This window comes from Haliotis rubra, unplaced genomic scaffold, assembly GCF_003918875.1.
Source record: "Haliotis rubra isolate DU_JTF1 unplaced genomic scaffold, ASM391887v1 Scf375, whole genome shotgun sequence".
Classification (NCBI taxonomy): Eukaryota; Metazoa; Mollusca; class Gastropoda; order Lepetellida; family Haliotidae; genus Haliotis; species Haliotis rubra.
Genome location: NW_025767052.1, coordinates 48857 through 66657, shown reverse-complemented (window position 1 = coordinate 66657; position 17801 = coordinate 48857). Strand labels below are relative to the sequence as shown.

Genomic DNA, 17801 nt, shown 5'->3' with positions numbered 1-17801 from the left:
CGTTACCCACCACCCACCACGAGAGGTGGCTCTTCACGGGTGCCGCGTCACATAATAACAGAGATGGAACATCATGTGTTCTCTCGAGCCCAAAGCATCGAGATTCAACTGGAAGTGTATGTATATTCCCAAATGATGCCAAATGATGAGTCAAAGCTTTTGAATCTCGTTTGAAGATGGAGACTGGAAATGTATGTTGGGGTGTATACATGTTTCTGGGATATTGAGGAGGCAGCAATGGAGGATTGTTTTTTCCCTGCACTCACTATTTGTAATACCATCTGCTCCTTGTTTTTTAAAAGAAACAATTTGTATTTTACTGTCCATCACTATCAGTAGGTTATAGAAATGATCGGTCAAACACATCCATCCATCCTCCCTGTCCTATTACATGTTTTTCCTTCCTATTTGTGTGAACTGTCCTTATACAGATTTCTTTAGGCATTAAAATGCCAGTGTAACATTTGTGGTTGTTGTAGGTACTCTGCTTCACCATGGACATCTGTGACTCGTCCGATGCCGATGACCAACGTTACATACAAGTGGGAAACAAAAATGAAAACCGTGTAACAAGGGAAGGAATAATTGGTGTTCAAATGGGACCCCAGGAACAATTAACTGAACAGAATTCATGAAGGGACTCAAGAAACACCATAGTGATGGAAAAGAACAGAATACATGAATTGCTTCTCAAGACTCTTTTGGGGCACAGAAGCGTTAAACGCCGAGGACCCGGGTTCGATTTCCATGGGTAAAGCAAGTCCCCGCCGTGATATTCGTCTATGAACGTCTTTAGTTTCTTTGTTGACTCTTTATTGACCAGAGTACATGTCCAGTCCTCTTTTTGTCCACCAAATAAATCCCTGTCTCAAAGATTAACCATGGTCCTTAAAAGTATCAAGGAAGGAATTCCTATATGCACAGTACTTATTTGAGACAAGCGGAATTAATACCATGTGGATTCTCCAAAGCTCAAAGCATCTGCTTACAAGTTTACAATCTCAGAAACGGACCGAATTCCATTCTGTCTACCACTATGCCACATGACAAACGTAAGGAAAATCTTCATTTCTTGATTCATGGGGCATTTGTAAACAAACGTGGTGAACACAGACATCCTTACATATCTTCAGAGGGTTTAGGACAATTTGTAAAAAATTAAAGCAAATGTCATTTGAAGCCTACCGAGAAAACAATATGTGAATTGCTGGACTTTCTCATTGTTTCTTTGTGAAATTTGGGGTAAAACATTTTGCCAAGAAGTAGGCATCACCTTGGCTACCAATTGTGCTCCCCTCCTTGTGGATCTGTTGTTTTGTTTTTGTTGTTGTTGTTGTTTTTGCATATTTAGATCTATGCATAAAGATTCAGAGTGACAAAAAACAAGGCTGTATGACAAAAGGGATGATTTCAACTTTCCAATAGTCAACTTCCCTTTCATGTCGGGCAATATTCAAACATCAAACATCAAACAATAACTGTCAAGGCGAAGGTCATCTGTTCTCATCGTCTTGTATGGCCATGGGATTCAAGTACTGCCTGGCATCGGCGCCCCATGGAACCAATCAGATTACGAAATGTTGCCAGGGGACTGTTCACCCAGTCCTCCTGCAGTGCTTGTGTCAACTGTTGGAGGTTCTGTGGCTGATGCTGATGTGATCGCTGAGATGATCAAGAGCATCCTATACATTTTAGATGGTGTTAAAGTCTTTAGACCTTGATTGCCATGACAAAAAATCAGCAATATTTCGGTTGTGAAAAGTTACATGCACATTTCGTTTTAATGATGTAACTAGTCATGTAGGCTCTCGATTTGTTAGTTACATGGATCTGTTTTCATATACTTCAGTACCTGTATAGTCTTGTCAGCACAGTATTCAGACAGTGAATTTTATATTTCTTTCAGGCGTTGACACAGTGGAGACACACATAACCATCAGCGGAAATACTGCTGCCGAGGAACGCTTGACCGAAGTAGCCAACAGACGTGGAGTGTGGGACAATTTGCGACAGTTCTTCAGCACACTATATGCTGGACTGGAGCGGATATATCGGGGGAGTGTGGTGCTGAAACTCCAGGTGACAGACTCCAACTTCCTCCATTGTATCGAGAAGGCAGCCAAGGAAGGTCGACTGAATGAACTCATCCTGAATCTCCTTCAAGAAGAGGGCGTTTTCGACACAATTAAAGGTCAAAAGGTGGAGATAACTGTTGAAGTCAGGATCCCGGAAGACCAGTATGGTAGGTTTGGTCAGCTGTACGCATGACAGTTCAATTTAGTAATTTGTATGTTTTGTCACTACCTAATTTAATAGTTTCATTTAACGTGACACTGCTTTCACATTTGAGCTGGCAGGGAAGTACATTGCAAAGACATCTGGAAGCTAATGCATTCTGATTGAGACCAAACCTAAATACTGGTTACATCAATATGCTTTCTTTTATTCAGAGGAGATGTCTAAAGAGATGAAAAGGTTGGTATGAAATGTTCTTAAAAACTTAAAACTTGTTTGTAGAATATGCTATTTTGGCATACATATCTTAAGTGTTCGTAAACGTGATTCCCAACACACTGAGTCTATCACTAGGAAACCATTTTAATTGCAGTAAAACCTGAGCGTGTGAACCACGTGTGAATTTACATACATTAACACCGAGACAAATTAAATGTCCATTAAAGGCCAATGCCACGGGGTTTCATCTGTCAGTTAGCTTGGTTAGCATAGGAACGGCTGAAACACCCTTTTTCATAATTACTACTACTACTACTACTACTACTACTACTACTACTTCTACTACTACTACTACTATTACTACTACTACTACTCCTACTGCTACTGCTAATTCCACTGCCACTGCCACTACTACTACTACTACTACTACTACTACTACTACTGCCACTGCCACTGCCACTGCTACTACTACTACTTCTACTACTACTACTACTACTACTACTGCTACTCCTCCTCACTACTACTACTAAAATGTTGAGCTCAATGGGCGTTTTCTTTGTGACTCTTAACTGTGTAGTAATATACTCCCATATGACGTACCAATTTAACTTAACCACTGGCTACTTATGTGATCATGTCTTGTTATGAAGAGATTGGAGACTTCATATCTAAATATCTGAACATAGTTTTTACATGATCTGAAAGGTGAAATATGTTTTCTATCCTCAGAAAGAAACAGTTCGCCTGTGAACTTGTGGAGGAGCTTTTGGACAGTTCACGCAACGAAGAGATCGTACAGCACCAGTCTGTTAAAGGGCTTAAAGACGTAGCTGAAGAGGTGGAAAAAATTGGGAAACTCCTGAACGGAGCTATGGTTGGAGGGGCTGCTCTTGGCACGGCTGCATTGATTGCCGCTCCCTTCACGTTTGGAGCATCCCTCGCCTTTGGAGCTGCTACTGCGGGCCTGGGTGCTGCTTCTGTAGTAGCGCTCATTGCTGCATTCTTGTTGTCAATTAAGAAAAGTCAAGTAAGACAAGGTGCACAAGAGAGCTTGGAGGCGTACATCAGAGCAGTGGAGTTACTGGAGAGAAATATTTCTATCCTGAAGAAGCAAGATGATGTCATGAAAGAATTGGTGGAAAGCGCAGTTGTGGAACGTCTGAAAGTCAAGCCAGTACAGATATCAGATATGATGATATCTCTCGGACAATCCGCAAAGTCCGCTTCAAAGATGGTTTTCAACATCAACGGGCAGGAAATCCCAATGGATAAAATGAATTTATACGAGTTCATTTCAGAAAATGTGCAAAATAAAAGGCGTCCCCCTTCAGTGGTGAAAGACGATATCTGGGACATGGCTCGACAAATAGAAAGAATGGACGTGGATCCCTTTCGCCGACTGTTACAAGTACAGTGATGGACATTAGTGATGCTGACCAATATACAATATTCATCAATATACAGTAAATTGTAACATATGTCCGAATGAAGCTCCAAATCCAGTTTAAAGACAATACAGAAAAGTTATTTTTCAAGAAGATCAACAAGTAAACTGCAAACTATGGGATATGAGAGTATGTTTGTGACTGTACCTTGTATTACACGGGGCCGACATAGAGCAGAGGATTTGGGATTCGACAAAAGAGATGGTACTTTTTATTACCCTGCCAGCCACTTAACACTAAGTGGATTAAACACTTGTCGGAGTGAGTATGATGTGCCTTAGTGAGGCAGCCATGTTACGCTGGGGAATTATTAACCATGATAAACCAGTTTTTGTTTGGACTAGTGCATTTCCCATTTCTAACTTATTGTACTTTCTTTTGTGATGTCATTCAAATTGTGATTTACTATATAGCGCAAAAAACAACCACTTAGTGGGTGCTCCGGCGGAACAAAGTAATGTTGGGGTAGAGTTAATAGTGTAGTGAAAAGAGATGCGTTTATGATGTTATTTGAAGTAAAGGGGCAGTTCATTCCACAGCGATGGAACACACACACTGAAAGAACCCTTTCCACAAGAGGCCCATCTATAAGAGTTTTCAATAAGAATTTGCTTTCAGATCGCAGTTGTCTGAATGATTTGTAGGAGGTTAGCAGTTCCAGTTGAGGTGAGCATAGTGTTTAAAGTACTCTGCATCACATACATGGAGTCTAAATGGCATGACCCCAAATCTCTTTAAAACTTAATGTTGCTCAGCTGACATTGTTATTGCTGGTTTTATGTTCAATATCTTTTTAAAGCTTGATGTTGCTCAGCAGACATTGTTATTGCTTGTTTTATGTCCAATATCTCTTTAAAGCTTGATGTTGCTCAGCTGACATTGTTATTGCTGGTTTTATGTCCAATATCTCTTTAAAGCTTGATGTTGCTCAGCTGACATTGTTATTGCTGGTTTTATGTCCAATATCTCTTTAAAACTTGATGTTGCTCAGCTGACATTGTTATTGCTGGTTTTATGTCCAATATCTCTTTAAAGCTTGATGTTGCTCAGCTGACATTGTTATTGCTGGTTTTATGTCCAATATCTCTTTAAAACTTGATGTTGCTGAGCTGACATTGTTATTGCTGGTTTTATGTCCTTTAAAATATCTCTTTAAAGCTTGATCTTTGCTCAGCTGACATTGTTATTGCTGGTTTTATGTCCAATATCTCATTGTTTAAAGCTTGATGTTGCTCAGCTGACATTGTTATTGCTGGTTTTATGTCCAATATCTCTTTAAAACTTGATGTTGCTCAGCTGACATTGTTATTGCTGGTTTTATGTCCAATATCTCTTTAAAGCTTGATGTTGCTCAGCTGACATTGTTATTGCTGGTTTTATGTCCAATATCTCTTTAAAGCTTGATGTTGCTCAGCTGACATTGTTATTGCTGGTTTTATGTCCAATATCTTTTTAAAGCTTGATGTTGCTCAGCTGACATTGTTATTGCTGGTTTTATGTCCAATATCTTTTTAAAGCTTGATGTTGCTCAGCTGACATTGTTATTGCTGGTTTTATGTCCAATATCTCTTTAAAACCTGATGTTGCTCAGCTGACATTGTTATTGCTGGTTTTATGTCCAATATCTTTTTAAAGCTTGATGTTGCTCAGCAGACATTGTTATTGCTGGTTTTATGTCCAATATCTCTTTAAAGCTTGATGTTGCTCAGCTGACATTGTTATTGCTGGTTTTATGTCCAATATCTCTTTAAAAGCTTGATGTTGCTCAGCTGACATTGTTATTGCTGGTTTTATGTCCAATATCTCTTTAAAGCTTGATGTTGCTCAGCTGACATTGTTATTGCTGGTTTTATGTCCAATATCTCTTTAAAGCTTGATGTTGCTCAGCTGACATTGTTATTGCTGGTTTTATGTCCAATATCTCTTTAAAGCTTGATGTTGCTCAGCTGACATTGTTATTGCTGGTTTTATGTCCAATATCTCTTTAAAGCTTGATGTTGCTCAGCTGACATTGTTATTGCTGGTTTTATGTCCAATATCTCTTTAAAGCTTGATGTTGCTCAGCTGACATTGTTATTGCTGGTTTTATGTCCAATATCTCTTTTAAAGCTTGATGTTGCTCAGCTGACATTGCAGTTGTCTGGTTTTATGTTATCTCTTTAAAGCTTGTTCTAGCTGAGCTGAGAATTTTGCTGTTTTATGTCCAATATCTCTTTAACATACAGGATGTTGCTCAGCTGACATTGTTATTGCTGGTTTTATGTCCAATATCTCTTTAAAACTTGATGTTGCTCAGCTGACATTGTTATTGCTGGTTTTATGTCCAATATCTCTTTAAAGTATGATGTTGCTGAGCTGATGTTGCTCACATTGTTATTGCTGGTTTTATGTCCAATATCTCTTTAAAGCTTGATGTTGCTCAGCTGACATTGTTATTGCTGGTTTTATGTCCAATATCTCTTTAAAGCTTGATGTTGCTCAGCTGACATTGTTATTGCTGGTTTTATGTCCAATATCTCTTTAAAAAGCTTAAATGATGTTTGCTGACATTGTTATTGCAGTTTTATGTCCAATATCTGACATTGATATTGCTGGTGCTTTATGGTGTCCAATATCTCTTTAAAACTTGATGTTGCTCAGCTGACATTGTTATTGCTGGTTTTATGTCCAATATCTCTTTAAAGCTTGATGTTGCTCAGCTGACATTGTTATTGCTGGTTTTATGTCCAATATCTCTTTAAAACTTGATGTTGCTCAGCTGACATTGTTATTGCTGGTTTTATGTCCATATATCTTTAAAGCTTGATGTTGCTCAGCTGACATTGTTATTGCTGGTTTTATGTCCAATATCTCTTTAAAGCTTGATGTTGCTCAGCTGACATTGTTATTGCTGGTTTTATGTCCAATATCTCTTTAAAGCTTGATGTTGCTCAGCTGACATTGTTATTGCTGGTTTTATGTCCAATATCTCTTTAAAGCTTGATGTTGCTCAGCTGACATTGTTATTGCTGGTTTTATGTCCAATATCTCTTTAAAACATGGGGTTGAAATGTTTTGTCACACATACGACAGTCTTATGCTGTGTTCACGTGTCACAGCATTTGATGTAAACAAATTCCCTCTTTTATTATTGTGAATCGATTCTTATTTTCATCGATTCAATTCATATGGTCACGGTGTTATATCTAGTTGTCTCGTTCTGATTCTTTTAATATCCATTCGTGTAGTTTGGGTACATTTTATTGTGGTTTCTGAGACGTTAGGTTATTAGTACATGATCAGAAATCATTAGACGGTATATGAGAAGTAAGTTAAGAGGAAACGATATTGTTTGCTCTATGTATAAACCGTTCAATGGTAATTAGACTTGACAGCCTCCAGATTGGCTAAAATAACACTCACAGGTATCAGGTAAAGATAATTTTCAGTTGGTTCAGTTTTCATGTCATGATTTTTTTTAGAACCAGGTGACTGTGCTTTGGACTATGTAAAGTGTTGTTTAGGTATTTAACTGGGCTATATGTAGGCTATTGGCTATCTAAAGATAGTATCTGTCATATTTCTACAACTTATGAAATGTGTCAGAACAGTTAGAAGGTGTACAAAACCAACACATTTTGTCACCATTGTGCCAGGTCATTCAGTCCGTATCACAGGTTGACTTCTAGTTTGATCACTCATGGGATTTTTATTGCTTTATTGTTTGACAATAGATTAAATTATGTATGTTTGGATCAACACTTTGTAGTCTAAAGATAGATTATTTGCCGTTTTACGTGTTTAATGTAACTAACTTTTTACCGGGTTTTTTTCTTGGTTTGACTTAATATGATTTGATTTGACTACCCAGTCATGCTATTGGTGGTATTTGTTTCTCTTTTAACACAGTCTGTGGCATCTATTTAAGGATACTCAAGCACTAATGTACTTACATATTTTGTAAACTGTTCGATTTGTTTCTCTAATGAGCACCCACGGCTGCACTGTATCCATTTAGTGTAATACAAACCGTTAATAGAAACGTGAATAAATAGTGATGAAAAACATATTTTTTGAACATTTTCTTATCTTTTTGCCAATAATGGTATGCGGCTTCTGTTGAATATTTGTATTGATAAATTGTAAGTTCTCCACCGCCACACTCTAGCACTTTCCACATAATCCAGTGGTTGCTTCTGTGAGCAACGACCCACGTTGTCAAGGAGCTATCTGAACGTCACCGTTCCTCAGACCCGATACATACGGTCGTCTCTTACGTCAGGCATTAGTTGCTGTGGGCTATACTAACCACTGGAGAACAAGTATTGAACCAGTTCTTGATGGCGTTGCTGTAGGTAACCGGTTGAGGAAGCACTACACCAGGCCCCAAATTCCTGCAGAATACCAAAAGTTGTAATTCAAAAAAGGACACAAAACGTAAAAATGATCCCTGTTCACTGAAAACGATTTTGCACACTCTAACAAAATAGAAATTTAGAAAGGATTTTATTATACTGTTGTTCAATTATTTATTCACATTATTTCAAAGAATTTTTTGCATTGAAATATTGTTGAAATCATGCCTGAAATTATAAAAATAAACAGTATGAACAAATATTATGAAAATCATGATGAAAATGATATATTTTGGAAGTTTGGTGATTTCTTTGAATAAAATTTCACAGTTTTGTGCACCTTCGATTGCAAATAATATCTCAACTGATTTCATATTAAGGTGAGTTAAACTATTTCATTTTTTGTTCCCTACTTCGCCTTGCAATCCGAGTTTTAGTGTTTACCGCGATACGATGTAGTTCTATCCTTTGGTAAATATTAACCGGCTTCGTTCGTTAATGGCTCTCGCTGAAACACTATCAAAGTTAAAATAATATTCTTTTCACAAATGTGTTGATTAAATGTGATGGTAATCGGATTTAATAATAAAATAGGCCTTAAAGTTTTTAATTTTATTTACGATTACGGATATGTCAAGTACCGCGATACAGCGAAGTCGCAGGCTATTCCCAATTTTGCTTCCTGTTTTTATGAAGACAGCATCTGAGGTTCAGAATACAAGACTAGGACAGTATAATTTTCACAAATGATTTCACAGACAATTTCTCAGGTGTTTGTGTAGTGGTATACAGGCATTCAGGAAAACGTTTTAGTTGCGCTTTTTGTTTGAGGTTAGAAGCGGAATGGTATGGTATAGCACAGCTCATGATTGTTAATGAAAATTTGAACGGCATGCACAGCCTAAACACATCGTTCGAGACGTAACGTCACCCCTCGCAGGGACGTAACGTCACACTGCAACACAGTAACACAAGCTCACACGTGGCAGGTGTTGAGTGAGTGAGTTTACTTTTACGCCGCTTTTAGCAATATTACAGCAATATCACGGCGGGGGACACCAAACATGGGCTTCACACATTGTACCCATGTGGGGAATCGAACTCGGGTCTTCAGCGTGAAGAGCGGATGCTTTAACCACTACCCCACCGCCCCGCATGTGTTGAAGCGGACGTTATGACGCTGTAATGCCAAGTTGTTCCTCCGGACCCCTTCCCCGTACAACATGCCGCGATTGAGATAAAACAATGTCTACACAAAACTAAGGCTACAGAACACACTAGCTTAGTCGTGGGTGACATTTGGAATTTGAACACGCTGGTTGCTCCAGTGCGCAGCTGCTACCTCGTGTGTGTGAGGCACATGACTGTTTTGCCTGTATTCCACATTGTCAGTTGAGCAATTACACAGGGAATGTGTTTTGATGAAAATTGATCAGACGAATGACCAAACACAGTGTTGTAATTATATAACATTTACACCACTTTATATGGGACATAATTACTGTTTCCAGCAAGTATATTGTCCCCGGCCGCAACGCGGAACAGGGTACTATGTATTCAGCGCCCTCCGTACGTCCGTTCGTACGTTCCGATTCTTGTTAACGCGATATCTCATGAACTGTTGTACCCAATGTCTTCGATTTAGGTGAAAGCCTACTGTGGGGGATTACGCAGACTCCAGTCCATTTGGGTGACCTTGACCGTATTCTCAAGGTCACCACACCACTGATCCCTTTTCTTGTTAACGCAATGTCTCATGCACTTTAGCCATGTTAGTGGCAAACACTTGTTCTACTTCTGTAATGTGGGTCAAGGTGGCGCCACGTTAAGATGTCTCTGATACGTGTGCTGCAAGGTCCTGCGGTTTGAATGCAGGCGGCGCTTGACTAGATCAGATGTATTTCCCTTTCCACCATGGGCATGTTTGTTACACATTCAAAATCATAGTCTGGCGAGAACACGAGAAGTCGGCAAGGTGGTGTGAAGTGGGCTTAAATGTCGAGTTTAGGATATTTGAGGTAGCCCCTTTGGGATGACCTTAAAATGTCTCTAACTGATTTGGAGGTTGAACCCTCAAGGTATTGCATGGTAGGAGCTACTGCAACAAACAAACAAACAAACACTGTGACTGGTGCTGATGGTAGGGCAGGACATGTTTATCCCATTTCGTGATTGACCTTTTGAGTGTTCTTGTCGTGTGAAGTTCTGTGGTAAAGGAACACAACCCATGCCTTTGTTGATATAACATTTAACCTGAACTATTTGTTTATTAAGGTTACGTTTTTTGTTTTAAAGATTTACTTATACTTCCCTTGAACTAGAGATGAGGTGACGACATGGGAACTAATATCGTTAACGGACATGCATGTTCAAAATATGTTAGCTTGAACAACGCTGTTTACTCCGATCAAGATTTCATCAAAAGTACACCAGATACAACAAAGGTACACACGGGTGTATGATGTGACTTCAGGTTACCATGCAAAAAGCTGAGTAGTATGGGGCCAGCGCTTTTACGAGGTGACGTAATATGCCCTCGGGAAAGCGCTGGCCCAACACCATGACGTCACAGAGGCGGTCATGTGATGACCGCCCTATGGCGTCGAAAACGCCCTGACTCACAACCACCATGACGTCACGATAACGGTGACCGCCATATGACGTAGGAAAAGCGCCTGACGTCACGATGGCGGTGTCCGACTTACGACGTAGGAAAAGCGCCTGACGTCACAGTGTCTGTCATGCGCCTTATGACGTAGGAGAAAAACGTCCACTCAAGGTGTCACGGTGGTGGTCATGCCACCCCTCCCAATGACAAAGCGTCCAGCACAAAGCGTCCAGCATGACGTCACGGTGGCGGTCATGCGCTGACCCTGCTCTGTGTGTGTGTGTGTGTAAAGCTATAAGTCTACCAAACAAATCGTGTACTCCCGAGGTCTCTACTAGGCCGTACGAAGCAACACGTAAAATACAACATAGACATTCATACATTTCATACATTTTATTCGCAAATCTGGACACCATCAAACATATGTTCATATACACATTTTTTTAAGCAATACAACAGCGACGAGAATATATTCTATACACATTTTTAACCAATACAACAACGACGAGAATATACACATTTTAAGCAATACGACGAGGAGTAGATATACAATAATTTACCGTCATACGATAGTATGCGTCCTCATATCACTGTCGAATTTAAAGGGACACGTAATTTTCAGGAATGAGCACGATGGGCTAAACCAGTTATGTTCAAAGTCAATGTCATCCTGGGCGCACCATTTCCACAATCGTAATCCCCACCAGGCTGAACCAGCTGTTCGGGACAGTCCTTAAAAGTAGCCATCCTGTCGTAGCCACATAACATCGTTTCGTGGCAGTAGTTCTGGCTTAAATCGACCAGTAGCTTTCTATGCACTATCGATGGTTGTTTCCCACAGGTGTCGTACCCACGTTGAAGATGATATTTACCATCCAGAGTTACACCGTCTTCGTATACATAGTCCGATAAAGTCACTGGCTTCCTCGCGTCGGTATCATCATCATAGCAATCGGACAATTGACCCCTTGACACTCAAAAATATACAACCTCACTCTCCGGCTGTCTGGTTCTAACTGACATCGAGCCTGACATATCTGGGGGGGGTCAAACAGTAAGGGTAACGACGTGCGTGACATCATCGTCAAGCCCCGGGGCACACGTTACTCCACACCCGGGCGATAAGCACCTGTACACCATTGTCAAAGCCTCGGGGGCGTCTGTCGCCAATAGCTTCGTTATACCAGCGTGTCAGAGCAAACACGTGAGGGTCTCTGCCTAAACGCTAATCAAAACAGAATCCACTAGGAATACACAACCCTGCCCCGGCGCGTATTTAGAATTTTTCGAGCATACGTTTCACGCTGTCGTCATACCATCTGAAAACCATCGAATCATTCTTAAGCGTGTTCTTTTGACTGTAATGTTTCACTATCTCGTCTTAGGAAATACCCCTAGAACGACAGCTACTGAAATATAGGCAATGGTGTCCGCAAGCTATAGACGATAGGCTCTGCACGCGAACTCTATTGTAGGTATATTGCAAACGACCATATTTTGACACAAATTCGTGAAATTCGACCCAAATTCGCATGTAATCTATACCGTATGATTCGTGTATGTGTAATCTCCGGGTGCCTCTTTTGTTAACAACTGCTCTTGAGCAAGCCCATGACACTGCAGCGGGTGATGATAATATACATTACCAGCTACTGAAACGCTTACCTGAACCATGTCTGATGACACTTTTAGATATATTTGACCAAAAATGGACGTCTGGAGCATTTCCTGCTTCGTGGCGTAATGCCATTGTAGTCCCAATACCAAAACCTGGCAGGGATCATACAGATCCGTCTAATTACAGACCGATATCTCTAACTAGCTGTGTCTGTAAAACCATGGAACGTATGGTGAATAATAGATTAACTTGGTATCTTGAAACCAATAACCTTATAACAAATATTCAATGTGGTTTCAGGAAAAATCGTAGTACCATTGATCATTTGGTTCGCCTTGAATCCTTTGTTAAGAATGCTATAGTAAATAAACAACATGCTGTATCAATTTTCTTTGATCTTGAGAAAGCTTATGATACGACCTGGAGGCATGGCATTTTGAAGGATTTACATGACTTTGGTTTGAGAGGCCGTTTGCCTCTTTTTGCCACAATTTCAAGTCCGAGTGGGTTCAACCCTGTCTGATCATTATAATCAGGATCAGATGGTGTCCCTCAAGGAAGTATTTTGTCTGTCACTTTATTTAGTATCAAGATCAACAGTTTATCCAAGGTTTTAAACGATTCAATCGATGGATCACTTTTTGTGGATGATTTTAATATTTCTTGTCGTGGTAAAAATATACATACTATTGAACGGCAATTGCAGTTGTGTTTAAATAAAATAAATAAATGGTGTCTTGAAAACGGCTTTAAATTCTCCAAGTCTAAAACTAATTGTCTACACTTTTGTAGAAAATATAAGCCGCATAAAGACCCAGAACTATCTTTAAATGGCACTCCAATCAAAGTTGTCAAGGAGGCCAAGTCCTGGGGCATAATTTTCGACTCTCATTTAACTTTTTTGCCGCATATTAAATCCCTTAAAGCTAAATGCCTGAAGGCCCATGATTTGTTGAAAGTTGTTTCCAACTCACAGTGGGGAGGGGATCAAGCTACACTCCTCCACCTATATCGATCATTGGTCCGCTCGAAACTTGATTATGGCTCCATCGTATATGGTGGAGCCTGCAAAAGCAACCTAAAACTACTTGATTCTGTCCACCACCAAGGCCTAAGACTTTGTTTTGGGTCTTTTAGAACTTCTCCTATTGATAGTCTCTATGTTGAGGCTGATGAGCCATCCCTTAACCAACGTTGTATCATACTATCTTTACAGTATATAACAAAACTCTATTCTAACGAGTCTAATCCTGCACTTAACTGTGTTTTCAATCCTCTGTATGAGGATTTATAAAACAAAAAGCCTTCTCTTGTTCCGCCTCTTGGGCCAAGAATTAAACAATTCATTTCTGCTGCTGGCATTGAGCTGGAAAATATATCTCCTTCTCGTCTTCTTTCTTCTCCTCCTTGGCAATTGGTTAGGCCACAAGTCGACCTAACACTCACTAAATTTAAAAAATCAGAAACTAATGACTTACTATATAAACAAGAATATATTCAATTAAAAAGTAAATATCATACACTGTCATTGGGTCCAAAACAATCAAGTCAAAACATTGATTACACAACAGTCTCGTTTCCTTGGGTCCGTCCTATTGCGCAACTTAGTATAGTAACCAGTCCAGAATTTTGAGACCAATTCATTTAACTGGATACATAAATATAAATCAGTATTATTTGATACATCTAAGCACTTGTATATTGGAACACTACGCTCCTTATAATCCTTGCAAACATGTCGTGCAGCCTGCTCTGTCGTACAGCGAGCACTGACAAACAGTAACCTGGAAATCGTGGAAATCTCAAAATCGGCTCTGCCGCTAGAAAAGTTTGGCGGTCTTGTACGGCCTTGATATTATATCAATCACATTGTGCGTTACAGAACTACATTGAATAAGCAAAAAAACACATAACAGATGTAACCAGTGAGCCAGATGCATTGTGAATCATTTTACGACCTCATTAAACTGGGGCAGTCTGTGACGCCTTAGTTAAGGTCATGCTGCCTACACCTCACCATAAAATATAGAAATACGATGTTATTAAAGTTTAAAATTAAAATTCAGTTCTAAATACCTTTGTCTTATGAAAAAAGGAATTGGGATTCAGTGTAACCATAGTTGTTTGTGATGTCTATTTTCACTTTCACACGAGAAAATTCGGATCGGCTGAAAAGTAGGTCATTGCCTGAATAGGTTAATGAGACTCATGTTTGGGTTTGACAGTTTAATTTTCACAGCAGAAGCAAAGACAATACTAACAGCTCTTAAATATATAAATAAACACCCTAAATATAAACAATATATAATATTTTCTGACTCTATTTCTTGCCTTCAGGCGATTAAAAATAGTTCTTGTAAACATCCACTTTTAATATAAATTATAGAATTGTATAATGAGCTTGCTACTGGCCAATGCGACATCGTCTTTTGTTGGTTACCCAGTCATGTTGGCATTTTTGGGAACACAATGGCTGATCTTGCTGCTAAGGCAGCACTCAATAAATCTGTGACACCACTTCTTATTCCATACTCTGATTGCAAAGCTAGCATTAGAACTTACATCCGTGATCTGATGCAAAAGAAATGGGACACCCAAGTAGGTATTAATAAATAACATGAAATAAAACCTTATATAGGTTACACCTACCTGGATTGTCAGTCCAGATTTGAAGAGGTCATCATGCAACGATGTCGCATTGGCCATACAAGGTATACTCACGAATACCTGTTAAAAGGTGGGGATCCTCCGTTTTGTATCCCTTGTGATGAAAGAATCACAGTCAAGCATGTCTTGCTTGACTGTATTGATTTTGCCATCACAAGGGATAAATATTTTAATGTCTAAACAGTGAAGGATCTTTTTAGTGTTAATTATCATTTAATCATTGAATTTTTAAAAGAAATAGAATTGCTAGATACATTTTGATGAATAGTTTGTAAATAGATTATTTTATTTTATTATTGGTAGTTTAGATGAGTAACTTAGCTTGTTAGTGGCTGTACCCTCAAAGGGGGTTAAAGTACTGTAAAATCTTTGTCCTCCTGAGAGGGTACGTAAGTCCCAAAACTTTCAAAGTAAAATATAAATTATCACATTTTAAACGTAGTATTTTTGTTATTTTAACTGTTGGCTAAATTTTCCTACAATCGTCAGCGGCTGAAGGGATGGTGTAAATCCAGCTAGGATCCATGCAGGTAGCAAAAGTAATGTAAGTCCCCATGGCTCCTAGTAGATCTACCTTCAGTTGTTGGCGATTTATAGCCCATTTTTATATTGTGTTGTCCCCTATAGTTAAAATGTTTTAGATTCAATTACTAGTTTGACATATATATCTGTGATACTCTAGTTGCTTTAATGTCCTTTGTCGGCAGGTTTTATAATCTCTATATATACTGAGTCAAAAAAGAAACTTCACAAAATGTAATCTGAAAAATAATGAATAATTGTTTTCTGATGATACATCTATGTATCCGAAGAAAAACGTTAGCAAAACCCACTCAAACCCATCAGTTCGTCGTGCAAATGACGCTAGTGCCAAATCAGGTTTTGCACGTGCAGTCGATCACGTGATCTTCGCATCGAAGTTTTCTTCATATGCACGTGTTTGCATTGGCTTCAAGAATTGAAAAAACACTTTCAAACCACAGTTCTAACGGTACTTGAAATGCCACGATTGTCAAATGTGCAACGTGAACGTGCCGTTGGCATGTTGCAAGCGGGAAGATCAGTTATTGACGTCGCAAGAGCAATTGGATGCAGCCGTCGTACTGTGTATGACTTGCGAGGTCGTCTACAACAAACTGGCACCACTTCTGATCGCCCAAGGTCGGGTCGTCCACGTGTGACGTCACGAACAGAAGACCGTCAAATCGTCCTACGTCACCTACGTGACAGATTTCTGCCGGCTACACGAACCAGGGCTGAGATGTTTAGAGGTCGACTGTCCTCACAGACCATTCTGCACGCTGCCAATCTCCATTCTCGACGTGGGGTGCTTTCTGTGGGAACAACCGTTCCCGACTTCTGGTCATCCGTGGAAACCTCACAGCTGCTGCTTACCGCGACCAGGTGCTCACCCCTGAACTCGTTCCTTTCATGGAGGTCTCCTTTTAAACTGAATGCATTGGGACAAAGTCGTAAATGGGGAGGTGTTTGGGGTTTTAGGTCAACCAACACGTAGCCATATGGTTTCTGGATAGCCCTTTGAAACGGCTCCATGAAATGGTCTGTGTTACCTGGATACATTTGCCTGATGATGGGTTGTTGATCGATAGGGTTGTTGAACAGAAGCAGATAATGACAGTTTCTTCGTTGTGTGGGATCCTTACTAAAATGCAAATTCTGGTTCAAGGCTATCACTGAGAGATTAGGATGATGACTTCCTTCCGTAAATGGATCTGTAATGCATGGATCTTTGCTCGCTGTCGACATTAAGTCGTCGAGGATAGCCACATTCACCACATGGGGGTCCAGAAACTGATCCTTTTCGAGATCAGAAGGAATGCCTTGATGAAATTCCACATAGGGATAAACATGGGTTTGAATGGTGTTATACAAGGGCTGCCATCGTTTGTTGAGCCAAATAATACGTTCAGGATAAGGTTTAATGTTCATCCGTTCTAAAAGCTGTTTCACTAAGTAGGTTTTCCCACAGGAGATGGGCCCTGAGACGATCATGGTAAAGGGGTGTAGAAGCCTAAATTCTTCCAATGACTAGGTAGTACTTTCTGATGAATGTGGTTGCACTGGTTGCTGCTGCTGTTGCTGTTGCTGCTGCTGCTTGATATCTTCTGAATGTTTTGTTCGAATATGACGGGACAAGTCATGAGCCCAAACATATTGTTTGGTGCATACAGGACAGGGATGCATAATGATGTTTACACGTCAACAGTCCTACTAAAAATGACACATTTAGCCTTTTGTCTCTATTTAAAAATATGTTTTCATTCGATTTGTTGACACTGCTTCCATTGTGTTTCCCCTATTGACGACACTTTCCCTTTCTCTCTTCAACTTGGCTTTAGCCTGTTGAACCACTTGTTGGGTGGGAGAAGTGAGTGCAAAAGTCTCTTCAGAAGAAGGGGGTAGGTCCATCTTGACGCCTTGCTTCTCGTCATAGATCACATAATCATCCACGTTAGTACAGGGATTGGGATATCCTTTAGCCTGCAAATTAGTAATATTTGGTCCATTTCTTAGGGTCGTCAAAAAAGGGTCTCTTGTTCATTTTCTGATTCAGAATGAAAACTGACTCTCACACAGAGGTTTCAGATGAAGTGTCACTATCACGGGTCCACGGCTAAATGAATCTAAATCACCGTTTCTGTCCTGTATATAGA

At 39.8% G+C, this 17801-nt stretch overlaps 2 protein-coding genes across 2 annotated transcripts in view; both read left to right on the top strand.

Annotated features, from left to right (window-relative positions):
- LOC124286076 overlaps nucleotides 1–17801 on the top strand; it is a 117386-nt gene that overhangs the window by 57858 nt on the left and 41727 nt on the right. The window lies entirely within an intron of this gene.
- On the top strand, nucleotides 1578–4816 carry LOC124286077. The gene is made up of 4 exons (XM_046722401.1): nucleotides 1578–1698; nucleotides 1907–2242; nucleotides 2451–2475; nucleotides 3184–4816. The coding sequence occupies exons 1-4, from the start codon at nucleotides 1578–1580 to the stop codon at nucleotides 3869–3871; spliced, it is 1170 nt and encodes a 389-aa protein (XP_046578357.1). The 3' UTR covers nucleotides 3872–4816.

Coding starts and splice junctions, on each gene's coding strand:
- LOC124286077 (XM_046722401.1), top strand. CDS start 1,578: ATGTTGCCAGGGGACTGTTCACCCAGTCCTCCTGCAGTGCTTGTGTCA. Junction 1,699..1,906: donor CATCCTATACATTTTAGATG/GTGTTAAAGTCT, acceptor TATTTCTTTCAG/GCGTTGACACAGTGGAGACA. Junction 2,476..3,183: donor ATGTCTAAAGAGATGAAAAG/GTTGGTATGAAA, acceptor TTCTATCCTCAG/AAAGAAACAGTTCGCCTGTG.